General features: G+C 40.0%; 1 protein-coding gene and 1 non-coding gene across 2 annotated transcripts; one reads left to right on the top strand and one right to left on the bottom strand.

Annotated features, from left to right (window-relative positions):
- Positions 1-977: 977 nt before the first annotated feature.
- On the top strand, positions 978-1,997 carry LOC141708422 (uncharacterized). The gene is made up of 2 exons (XM_074512049.1): positions 978-1,718; positions 1,851-1,997. The coding sequence occupies exons 1-2, from the start codon at positions 978-980 to the stop codon at positions 1,995-1,997; spliced, it is 888 nt and encodes a 295-aa protein (XP_074368150.1).
- Positions 1,998-7,832: 5,835 nt separating this feature from the next.
- Positions 7,833-7,939, bottom strand: LOC141680829 (small nucleolar RNA R71). The gene has a single exon (XR_012558426.1). It is a non-coding gene; the product is annotated as a small nucleolar RNA R71 (small nucleolar RNA).
- Between the last annotated feature and the right edge of the window lie 5,602 nt (positions 7,940-13,541).

The following is a 13,541-nucleotide window of genomic DNA, read 5'->3' as shown; positions in this document are numbered from 1 at the left end:
AAACCTATCAAGTCTAACTCTATGCTACTTCATTACTCTATTCCAGCATCTTTGAATATCATCATAATAGCTTGGAAATGGTAATGCTTCTTTGTTCTCAATTTCCAGCTAAACAGGCTACCACATTCCTTTTGCAAACACCCAACGTATGTGACTGTGTTATCACTGTCAACAGATATTTGAATTGATCATCCTTCGGGTACATGCTTGTTATCCGTCGGGTATCTTTGTTGATCATCCGTCGGGTAGCTTTGTTGATTATCCGTCGGGTAGCTATTTGACACTTGACTCCATTTCACTTATGCAGGATTACAAGACATCTCATATTTACAATTAATCAACCTATTATGCATATCTACTAGTAGTCAACATGACTCATATGCTCCTACAGAATCTACACAAAGTTATTTGCAGAAATGTGCTACAATACTTATTATTACATAAGCTACTCACTCGATGGATGTCAAATCATCATCCGTCAGGACTATATTGAATTATCCATCGGGACTATATTTGATCATCCATCGAGTGCTACAAAATTCACTAAGTTCAATGTACTAAGGTGTTTTTATTAATTTATCATCAAGTTCACAACATATTCCTAACACGATGAGCCAGTAGTAATCACCAAGCCAAGGAAAGAGCGAAGGGGGTATGACGAAAAAGATGAGTCGGACTCTGATTCGCACCCTAGGAGAAAGCGAACGAAGCAATGTTATTCTTATAATTTGGGCGAAGAACTTGATAGGTCTCAAATCAGGTTAACTCATCTGGAAAAGGCCATGTTCGGCGATAAGAGGGTCGAACGAGAACCGCTCGTAACCGAATAAACTGAGTAGTACCAACCTCCCTCAGGCCAGGAAAGGTAATTCCCGAAGTTGAGTGAGTTCAATGGAAAAGGCGATCCGGAGGACCACTACAAAAAGTATGAACTATTGATGATTGGGATTAGTCATAATGACATCATGCTATGCAAAATGTTCAAAACCTACCTAAAGGGCTCAGCTTCGATGTGGTACAAGTCCCTCAAACCCAGGTCCATCGGGTCGTATGAGCAGTTGAAGAGAAAGTTCCCGAAGTACCACTCACATCTATGCCAAAAGAAGAAGGACACTGAGGCCTTGGTCCACTGTAGACAAAGGGCGAATGAGGAACTTGGAGATTACTTGGCTCGGTTCAAGGAGGAAGATAGAATGGTCACTAATCTGGACATGGTCAAGGCAATGGGCTTCCTTACGGCGGGGATGGACCCCTATAAAGGTAAAAAGCTTTGCTCCTCTCTTTATAATTCCCCCCCCCTCAAATCCCTCAATGATATCTATGTGAGGGGAGAGAATATTCAAAGAAAGATGGAAAGTATCGGGGGTTACAAACATTCCCGAAGGGATGACCATTCAAAGCGAACAGAGAGATATGAAAGCTCAAGATCTGGGGTTGACCGAAGGGATAGTAGGAAAGAAGAAAGAAAGGAAACCAACCGTGAGGTTGAACATCGTCAAGATACAGATTCGGCTGTATTCACCCCTTTGAATGCACCAATCTCCAAGATTCTCCATAAGATCAAAGGAAAGCCTAGGTTTGTTCACCCCGCTAAGATGAAGGTCCCGAATCATAAGAAGAATCTCGATAAGTACTGTGATTACCATAGAGATAAGGGGCATAATACTGATGAGTGCTACCACCTCAAGAAGCTTATTGGGCAAAACAAAATTTGGAAGGTACTTGTAGATACTAGAAGCTTGGCCAATATCCTGTTCCACAAGACTTACTGTAAGATGAACCTAGTGGGTGAATAATTGGAACCCTGCAATAAAGCACCTCTCTACGCCTTCGGAGGACACCCAATACAGTTTGAAGGTACAATCACTCTTCCTGTTCTTTTGGGTAAATTACCATATATTGTTGAGAAGCCTGTAAAATTCTACGTGGTTCGGATTGAGAGTCCAGATAATGCACTTCTGGGAAGGCCGTTCTTTTCAACCATCGAGGAGGTGTAATCCATACCCCACCTCAAGCTTAAATTTCTAACTGAGAAAGGGGTCGGGGAGATGAGGGTGATCAGAAGACCGCCCGAATAATCATGCTGGAAGACTTAGAAAAGTATCAGGCCTATGAAAAACCAGATGAAACTGGAAAAAGAAAAAGGGCCGAAACCGAACCAAGTGGGAGTCGAGAGATTTTGAATATTGAACTGGAGAAATTTGGGGCGGATCTCTCAATTCCGATCACCGAGCCAGCCGCTGAAGTCGAGGAAGTTGAGTTATATGTTGGGCATTCGTGCAAAATGGTTCGGATTGAAAGAAATATGGAAAAGGACTTGAAGAAAAAGGTTATTGTAGTCATTCGGCAATACCATGATGTGTTTGCCTGGAGACCGGAGAACATTCCCGGTTTGGATCCCAAGACGGCTAAGCGTTGCCTTAATGTATAGCCCGAGGCCAAACTAGTCAAGCAAAAGAAGAGAACTTTTGTAGTCGAGTGACAGACTGTCATTGAGGCCGAAGTAGAGAAGCTGTCAGAAGCAAGGTTTATTGAAGAAATCGGGTATCCTGACTAGTTGGTTAATGTGGTGGTCGTCAAAAAATCCAACGAAAAGTGGAGAATGTATGCCGACTACATGGATCTCAACAAGGCTTGTCCGAAGGACCACTACCTCTTCCCAGAATGGACAAATTAATAAACGCCACGGTCGGATACCAGGTACTTAGCTTTCTTGTTGCTTTTTCTAGTTATCATCAAATTGCCATGAACGACAAAGATGTGCCCAAGACAGCATTCATAACCCCGAAAGGAACCTATGCATATATTAAAATGCCTTTCGGACTTAAGAACGTTGGAGCCACATTTCAGTGAATGGTGAAAAAAGTGTTCAAAGAACATATAGGCTAAAACATGGAAGCTTATGTGGATGATACGATCGTGAAATCACTGTTCCAAGATCATGCCGAAAACCTGATAGAGTGCTTCGAGACTCTCCGAAGGAATAACATGAGGATTAATCCGAACAAGTGCACATTCGGAGTGGAAAGTGAAAAGTTTCAGGGCTACATGGTCAGTGCCCGAGGGATAGAGGCGAACCCGAAGAAAATTAAGGCAGATATCAACATGGAAGCTCTGAAATGCATCCGGGATATCCAAAAATTAACCGGCCGACTGGAAGCCCTTCGGTGATTCATCTCCAGGTCAGCCAAGAAAGCACTCCCTTTCTTCGCTGTACTCAAGGGGTCGAAGAATTTTGAGCGGGGTCCGGAATGTCAAAAGGCATTCAAAGAATATTTCACCAAGGCCCCACTCATAATGAGACCTGATCTGAAGGAAACTCTTCAGCTCTACCCGGTTGTGTTTGACCAAACACTTGGAGCAGTGCTAGTGAAAAATCATGAGGGTAACCAACATCCAGTCTTTTATGCGTCCCATGTTCTTAGGGACGCAGAAACAAGGTACCCAAATGCTGAAAAGTTCGCATATGGGTTGGTCATGACCTCCCAAAAATTGTGACACTTTTTCTAAGGCTGAACAATTTAGATCACCACTGATCAACCATTAAAGAAAATTCTGACAAGACCAAAAGCTTCGGGAAGGGTTGTAGCTCAGTCCATCGAGCTGGGAGAATATGACCTTGAGTTCATCCCCCGGACGACGATCAATGCTCAAGCGCTGGCAGATTTTATGGTCGAATGCATGTTCTTCGGACCGAAGGACCTTGCACCTGAGGAAAAACTCATTTGAATCCTGGGAAAGTGGAAGCTTTTTGTAGATGGTTTGGTCGCCGAAAAGAAATATGGGTCTGGTTTAACTTGTCCTGATGGGGTCAAAATATGCCAAGTAATTCGGTTCAACTTCCCCCTCACCAATAATGAAGTAGAATATGAAGCTCTTTTAGGTGGAATAAAGTTCTCCTGAATCCTTGAAGCGAAATACTTAAGGGCATTTAGTGACTCCATGCTGGTGGTCAAGCACTTCTCAAGGGAATACGAGCAAAGGGACGCCCGCACGAAGGCGTATGCTGCTAAGGTAAAATATTTCTCTTTGTCATTTAAAACTTTTGAACTGAGTCCGATAGGCAGAGAGAATAACAGTCGGGTAAACGCCCTATCCAGGCTAGCTTCGGCTGAGACACAGAGCCTGACAGGTTCTATCTATCTTACCGAAGTCAAGACGCCTTCAATCGAAAGAAAGGACTTCCTTGAAATACACCAAGGCGCCGATTGGATGACCCCAATTCAGAATTTTCTGGAAAAAGAATCCTCCCCTTGGACCAAAGAAACGCTTTAAAAGTAAAGTACAGGGCATCAAGCTACACTATGGTCGGTGGAAGGATGTATCGTCGTTCGGCCAGTCAGCCCCTCTTGAGGTGCTTGAATCCCGAAGAGCAACAACAAGCTTGGGAGACTATGCACAAAGGGATTTGAGGGGAATATTTGGTCGGTTGGTCACTTGCCTTTAAGATCCTTTAGCAAGGGTTCTTTTGGCCGACATTATGAGCCGATGCGAATGGATATACAAAGAAGTGCAAATAGTGTCAATTGTTCGCCACAGTGCCGAAGCAGCCTCCAGAGGAAATGGCCTCGGTTCTGAGCCCCAAACCTTTCGCCACGTGGGTCGTAGATATCATCGACATTCTTCCTACTAGCACAAGACATGCAAAATACTGCATCATCACCATCGATTATATGATCAAGTGGGTTGAAGCCAAGCCACTATCTCCCATAACTGAAGAAGCGACTAAAAAATTCTTCCTTGAAAAAGTCATCCTAAGGTTCGGAATCCCAAAGGTATGTATCTCGGACAATGGAACAGAGTTCGTCGGGAAATTTCCAAAAATTCCTGCATCATTTCGAAATGCAACTGAAGTTCAGTTCAGTCATACACCCACAAGAAAATAGGGCGATCGAAGCGGCCAACAAGATAATATTTCAAGGAATTAAGAAGACGTTGGGTGAAGCAAAGGGAAGATGGGATGAGGAGCTACCCTGGGTTTTATGATCTTACCGAACAACTCCCAGATCATCTACTGGGGAAACTCCTTTTAGAGTGGCATACGGAAAAGATGCCCTAGTTCCGGTCGAAGTGGGATTAGGGTCTTATCGAACAGAAGTCTACAATGTGAAAGTCAATAACTTCGGACTAAGGGCGAATGTTGACTTTCTAGAAGAAGAGAGGGAAACCTCTCACCAAAGAAATGTAAAGTACCTACTGCAGGCCGCCCAATATTATGATTCGAAAATTAAGAAAAGGTCATTCAGTGTTGGTGACTTAGTCCTACGAGAATTAGCCGCATCCATGACAGCAAGACAAGGGAAGCTTCAGCCAAACTGGGAAGGCCCTTATATGGTGGTTGAGGTCGTTCGTCCCGGAACTTACAAGTTGGAAACATTGGCGGGAGAAGCCATCAAGAACACTTGGCATGGTAGTCGCCTTCAGAAATTTTATTAATAAAAAAATTTCTTTTATTTCTCATTGGTACTTTATTCTGAATTTTATGTGAAAAGTGTAATGACCTAATGATCAATGAAAATGCACTTTCTTCGCACAAATTTATTGCTAGAAATTATGACAAATTGAGCGGGCGAATGGGTATTATCTAGGGCTGATTTTGAAGAAGATAAACCCTTCGCCCGCCACATTTGATTTTCTTAAAACGAATGCTATAAATATTATTCAAGGTCAATCCTAAAAATAATAATATCCTTCACCCTATGACTACTATAATAAGATAACTTGGATTGACGCGGCAAGGATGAACGAAGAATGTCTAAGGGAAATCCTAGAAAAAGACATTCCCCTTTGTCCTTCCCCCTATAATTCCTGTCCATTATAAAAGCATATTTTTACCGAAGGAACGAAGAAGTGATAAGTGGATTTTATATCCACTTAGAACGCTTTATTACAAGCTTAAATTGGTGTTTTTGACTCAAGTTGTTGGTATTTTGATGGGTTTTTGTGTTATTGTATTTCAGGTATCAGTTAAATGAAGAAAAGATCTTTTAAAGGAAATATGATAAAAAGTGATCAGAATTGGAAGCCAAGGCCATTGTCAAGTTGTAGATAACTCGTTATCTTCGCGTGGGCAGTTGAATCGCCTAATTCTGACGAGTAGAGCTCAAGTTATAGCCAAAACAAGATTCATCAGAAAATTTTCCAAACAGGAGAGCTGAGCGGCCACCCAGGAGCTGAGCGCCCGCCCAGGAGAGCTGAGCGGCCGCCCAGCTCTCCTGTCTGGAAAAGCCTTTTTAGTGGAATTTGACAATTTTAAGGGTCTAGGTCCACTAGGGGCGTATATATACTTAAAAAAAAGGGTTTTCATCATCCGGGAGGATTGGGATACCAAGGAGAAGACCTAGAAGCACAGAATAACTATGAAAAAGAAGATCTTGTTTTTAACTTGTGATTCTTTGAATTAGTTGTAACTTTGGATGCTCGTTTTCGTTCTTGTTGAACCTAGATCTCGTTTATTCATACTTTAATTATTATTCAGTTTATTAAGACCTTATTTTATACCATGCTTTCATTAGAACCCATGGTGACGATGAGTTCGATTATGAGCTAATCGTTATCATGGGGTTCTAGCGGATTTACTTATGGATTTCAATAGTTAATTATTTCGATATCTTGGTGTGTGGTGATTGATTGATATCCTAGTATTGGTTGTGCTTATTCGTCTTATGTGCGTAGCTAACATATAAGATAGCGTGTAAATCTCTATTGAAGTGACAGTGAATATAGAGGTTTAGAACTTGCCATGCTAACATAGGTTCATGTATGTGTATGCATGATTAGTGGGTAACTCTAACCGTTTTACTTGCCCTATATAATCATTATGGATAACTTGTGCTTAAACCGTTATGTCGTCAAATTCTATAGACATATAGGGTCTCAATATAATTGGTGCCTATTCAGCTTCTATCTCTTTTGTGGATGTCTGGTAGAATGGTACTCGTGCAACGAAAGTTGGCGTTTATCAGTTTCGTATTATCTGATTAGTGTCATCACCATCACATGCTAAGGTTAAGAATAATAAGGCTATTGAATGAAGTAGTAATGAAGTTAGAATCCCATGATTGTCATATATAGTAATTCAACCTCAATTCTCTTAGTTAATGTTATTTAGTATAATCTCTTAGTTTAATAAAAACCCAATTTGTTATTTGTCTTAGCATTGAGCGATAACCATACATTGTTGTATAGGTGCATAAATTGAACTTAACATTAACCAGTCTCTGTGGGAACGAATATGATTTATATCTTATACTACTTGCGAACGCGTATACTTGCGTGAATATTAGCGCGTGTTTTTCGCCCTAACAAGCTTTTGGCGCCGCTGCCGGGGACTCGGTGTTAATTTTTAGTTTATGTGCTTGTCATCAGTGGTCATTAAAGTTCACTGACTCGGATTGTTTTACTTTCACGGTTTATTTGTTTATGTTTCAGGTACTCATTACAATATGAGATCCAGCAGCACGAACGAAAGCCTTGATGGATTTTTTTCAACCCAAGATCAATGACATTCAATCTAGCATTATCCGGCCAGCTATCACAGCTAATACCTTTGAGATCAAGCCTGGCATAATTCAATGGGTACAGACTTCAGTCCAGTTTGGGGGTTCTCCAACGGAAGATCCCATACACACATTAGGGATTTCATAGAGATCTGCGACACCTTCAGGTTCAATGGTGTTTCTGAAGATGTTGTGAAGCTGAGACTGTTCCCATTCTCTCTGAGGGACAAGGCTAAGAGCTGGTTACACTCTCTACCAGTTGGTTCGATCACTACTTGGGAAGATCTTGCTCAGAAGTTTTTTACTAAATTCTTCCCTATGGCGAAGACAGCTGCAATCAGGAATGCTCTTACTCAATTTGCGCAGCAATAAGGAGAATCTTTATATGAAGCTTGGGAGCGCTACAAGGAGATGCTTAGGAAGTGTCCTCATCATGGAATGCCTGATTGGATGATCATCAATTATTTTTACAATGGGTTGGGAGCACAGTCCAGACCCATGCTCGATGCAGCAGCAGGTGGAGCATTATGGGCAAAGAGCTATGAGGAAGCTTATGATTTAATTGAATGGCTGCTAATAAATATCAGTATCCAGCCCAGAGATTTCCACGGAGCAAGGTAGCAGGAGTTCTTGAGGTGGATACAGCTACGCCTATCACTGCTCAACTAAAGGCATTGTCTATGAAGATCGATTCTCTGGCTAACTATGTTGTTCAGTAGATAATTAGTGTTTGTGAGTTGTGTGCAGGTCCGCATGTGACGGAGCAATGCGCTATATCTAGTGACTCAACTCAGTTTGTGAGCAACTTTCAGAGATCGCAACAACCAGTTCCAGACACTTATCATCCTGACAACTGGAATCATCCTAACTTCAGCTGGAGCAACAATCAGAATGTGATGCAACAGCCGTTCCCGCAGTTTGGAAATAAGCTATACAGCCCTCCTGGTTTTCAGCAACAAATTGCACCGAAACAATAACTCCAAATTCAACAACAAAATCATGATGCAGGTCTATCTTCGAATGAAAAATCTGAATTGGAGGAGTTACGGCTTATGTGTAAAAACCAGGCTCTTATATACCAAAGCCATGCTATTTCTATCAAGACTCTGGAGAACCAAATAGAGCAAATTGCTAATGCCTTATTGAATCGACCACCAGGAATGCTTCCTAGTGATACAGAAACAAATCCAGGCAAGAGGGAAGTTGAAGAACAGGTGAACGCCATCACCTTGAGATCTGGAAAGGTCGCAAGCCCTCAAATTCAGCAAGACGAAGAGCCTGAAAAATCTCAAGTTTCAGAAAATGCAGTTGTGGCTGAAGAAGAAGTGCAGAAGGAAGCAGAGGTGGAACCAAGAAAGACTACTGTGGAACACACTCCTTCTGAGGGTAATACAGGGGAGAAATAGATATATCCTCCACCTCCTTTTCCTAAGAGGCTGCAGAAGATAAAGCTGGATAAGCAGTTTTAGAAGTTTTTGGAGGTGTTCAAGAAACTTCATATCAACATACCTTTCGCTGAAGCTCTTGAACAGATGCCTAGATATACGAGGTTTATGAAAGGTATTCTCTCTCAGAAAGTGAAGCTCGATGAATTAGAGACCGTTGCTCTAACGGAGGAATGCAGTGTTGTGCTGCAACAGAAGTTGCCTCCGAACCTTAAAGATCCTGGAAGCTTCACTATTCCTTGCACCATCGGAAACTTGTCGTTCGACAAGTGTTTATGTGATTTAGGAGCTAGCATCAACCTGATGCCCTTATCTATCTTCAAGAAGCTTGGTCCGCCTGATCTGAAACCAGCATACATGTCATTGCAACTAGCTGACCGTTTCATCGCTTATCCACGAGGTATAGTGGAGGATGTCTTGGTCAAGGTGGATAAACTCTTCTTCCCTGCTGACTTTGTAATTCTTGATTTCAAGGAAGATAAGAAGATTCCCATTATCTTGGGGAGACCATTCTTAGCTACTGGCCGAACTATGATCGATGTGCAAAAAGGAGAGCTTTCGATGAAGGTTTACGATCAAAAAGTCACTTTTAATGTGTTCAAGGAAATAAAGTTATCCACAGCTAAAGAGGAGTGCTTTAAAGTAGAGCAAATTCAGGTTTTGAATGCACCTCCTGTTGGATTTTAAACGCAGCGGGGCGTGGCAAAACACTTTTACACACACAATATTTAATATATAAGCATATAAATCGTGAATAAAAATTCGAGGGATCGAATCTAACCTTTTAAAATAATTCGGAGACAACGATCAGAGATCCTTAGCAGTTGCTCCTCAAGTGTGAAGCACTCCACCGGTATCCACCAAGAAAACGATGTTAAGGAGGAGGAAGGAGGTGGAGAGAATTGGGTTTTCCAAACTTTTTGGGTTTTCGGGTTCGATGTGGGTTCGAATAAAATAGGGTCTATAATAGTATATTTATAGGCAAAATTTTCAGCTAAAATTTTCCCATAAATAATATTATTATTATCCCATTTATTATTCTCATTAATAATTAAAACACCTTTTAATTATTAATCCTTTTTCTAAACACTTTAGAAATAATTCTCTCTCTTGATTTAATTTCCAAAAATTAAATCCTTTAATTAATAATATTAAGAACTTTTCTTAATTAATTTATAATCAATTAAATCTCATTTAATCAATTATTAAATTTGCCAATTAATTATTTATTTCACAAATAAATAATTATTAGCCATTATTAATTAATTTCTCCACCATTAAATCATTCTCTTTTTATGGTGTGACCCTGTAGGTTCAATATTAAGCCGGTAGTAGAAATAAATAATAATAAAACTATTTTATCATTATTTATATAAATTCTCTAATTTATTAAATATGATTAATTAATTAATCACATTTATTCTACATCATGAGTGATGCTTCTCAACATATCGCGACTATCCGGATAATATGAATTCACTGCTTAGAATACCAAGAACCTGTCAGTGAATAGTTACCGTACAATAAACTCCTTCTACCCTACAATGTCCCGATTAAATACAAGGCATGGATCTCGTGTCAAGCCTATCTAATTCAATCACTTGCTTACCATTTACTATGCGTAGTTCTATGCAAATTAGAAACTCCTTTCTAATTTCATTCACTCTGGCCAGAGAATCTTGAACTAGCATAAGTGGATCAGCCTTGAACATTCGCTTCCTTCACTGGAAGGGGTAGATCCTTTATTGATCATACACTATCTTCGTGTACAAAATCCTATACCCAGAAGAGCCCTAATAATTGTCCCTGGAGACTAAGAACTAAACCAAAGCATAGTTCAGTGTACACAAGATGACTATGATGACCTCAAGTCTAAGGATACTTGTACAACTATCACTAAGCGAACAACTGCTGACACGTGAGTGAACTCCATCAGTTGTTCAGCTGGGCGAGTCATGTTTAGTGAACTTATTCTATAATAAGCACCTACATACTAGCTATAGTGTCACCACACAAATGTCTATGAGAACAGACATCCTTCATAATGAAGCAAGCATAGTATGTACCGATCTTTGCGGATTATTAATTACCAGTTAGTAATCCTACGACCAGGAACTATTTAAGTTTAAAGTTATCATCTTTTTAGGTCTCACTATTATGATCTCATCATAATCCATAAAAAGCTTTACTCTAAACTATGGTATATCTTATTTAAACACTTAAATAGATAAAGCCCGTAATAAAAACAAAACAAGTCTTTTATTAATATCAATGAAATCAAAACAGATTACATAAAAGTTATTCCTAAATCCTCATACATGATTGGACTTAGGACATATTCCTTTCAATCTACCACTTGTACTAAAGCCAATCACTCTGGTAACTAATACCCATCTCATCTTTATGACGATCAAAGTGACTTTTAAAAAGTAGCTTTGTGAGTGGGTCTGCTATGTTGTTATGTGTGTTAACTCTAATTCAATACAATATAAGAAATGTTACCGCGCTCCCACTAACCCTTTTGTAGATGCATGGTTCATCTTCGTTTTTGATAAAATCAAACTCTTTTATTGTCTCATCAAAACGAATGTTCCATTTTTCGAGAAGCCTACTTTAAACCACATATGGTTCGCAGTAGCTTACACACTAGGTTTTCATTTCTCTTGGAAAGAAAACCATCTGGCTAATTGCCAGATCTCATAGTCGTAGTAAGCAGCATTCGCAAGCAAAATCCGAACTGATTTTAACAGGGCTACAGGTAAAAAGTTTCATCAAAGTCAATCCATTGCCTTTGTTTGAATCCTTTTGCCACAAGCCTGGCCTTATAGGTCTCCACCTGGCCATCTGCTATAATCTATCTTTTGTATACCGTATACATAGATTCCATTCCAGATTTCATGGCACTATGCCATTTCTCTGAGTCAACACTACTCATAGCCTCATTATAGGTCACAGGGTCGTCATCATCAACGATCGACAACTCATTGTCATTCTCAATGACAAGGCCATAATACCTCTCAGGTTGGCGAGACACTCTCCCTGATCTATGAATGGGCTGTTCCACAAAAGGTTGTTTAGTCAGAACAGGTGTTTCCACTTGATCCGTAGTAGTTTGTGCTTCTTGAACTTCATCAAGTTCAATTTTGCTCCCACTGTTTCCTTCAAGGATAAACTCCTTTTCCAAGAAGGTAGCATGTCTGGATACAAACACCCGATGATCGATGTAAAAGTAATACCCTAAAGTCTCTTTAGGATATCCCACAAAACTACATTTTACGGATCGATATTCCAGCTTATCTGGGTCAACTTACTTGACATAAGCTGGACATCCCCAAATCTTAACGTGTTTAAGACTCGGTTTCCTTTCTTTCCATATCTCATACGGAGTTTAAGGAACAGATTTTGGAAGGCACCATATTCGGTAAATATGCTGAGGTTTCCAATGCATAACCCCATAGGAATACTGGAAGATTTGCATAGCTTATCATGGACCGAACTATGTCTAACAAAATTCGATTTCTCCTTTCAGATACCAATCTGGAGGAGTCCACTGGGAGACTATACCATTTACTTTGAGATAATCTAAAAACACTCCATTAAAGTATTCACCACCTCAATCTGATCGAAGAGTTATAATACTATATTTGGTTGTTTCTCCACTTCATACTTATACTCTTTGAACTTTTCAAAGGCTTCAGACTTGTGTTTCATCAAACACATATCCGAATCTAGATCTATCATCTATGAAAGTAATGAAGTATGAAAATCCACCCATGGCTTGCGTAGACATTGGTCCACATACATCTGTGTGTACCATTCCTAGCAAATTTGCAGCCCTCTCTCTATGTCTACTAAATGGAGACTGCAATGCCACTATAAAGTGAGATTTTCATCATCCCTTTTCTTTTATTAGTTTGTTCAATCTGAAATAAATTATGTCACATACATACAGACCATTATTTAAAGTACCACGTCCATAAAGAATATTATCTCTAAGAATAGAACATTCATTATTCTCAATAATAAATGAAAAATCCAGCCAAGTCTAACATGGGAATAATATTCCTCACAATCGAGGGAACAAAATAACAATTATTTAAAACAATAGTCTTGCCGGTAGGCATATGTAAATGAAATGATTCCACATCTTTAGCAGCAACTCTTGCTCCATTTCCCATCAATAGAATCACCTCCTCTTCCTCAAGAGTCCTACTTCTCCTTGGTCCCTGTAACAAATTGCAGATTTGAGAACCACAGGCGGTATCTAATACCCAAGTAGAAATTTGATTTAATGACATATTCACTTCTATCATGAACATACCTGAATCAGAAGCGGTAGTCTCACTACCCTTCTTCTTCTTCAATTCTGCAACGTAAACCTTGCAGTTCCTCTTCCAGTGCCCCACCTTGTTACAGTGAAAGCAAACAACTTTGCTCTTGGGGTCTTCAGCTTTTGGTGGAACCGGCATTTTCTCACCTACTTTCTTCTTCTTGGAAGAGTTCCTCTTCCTTTTCTTAGGATTGGAACCTTCACCAATTAGAAGAACAGAACTCTTCTTAGGGGGAAAATTCGATTCCGCAGTCTTCAACATGTTGT

The sequence above is a fragment of the Apium graveolens genome, chromosome 1 (genome assembly GCF_009905375.1).
Source record: "Apium graveolens cultivar Ventura chromosome 1, ASM990537v1, whole genome shotgun sequence".
Taxonomy (NCBI): domain Eukaryota; kingdom Viridiplantae; phylum Streptophyta; class Magnoliopsida; order Apiales; family Apiaceae; genus Apium; species Apium graveolens.
This window is presented reverse-complemented; position numbering and strand designations above follow the sequence as displayed.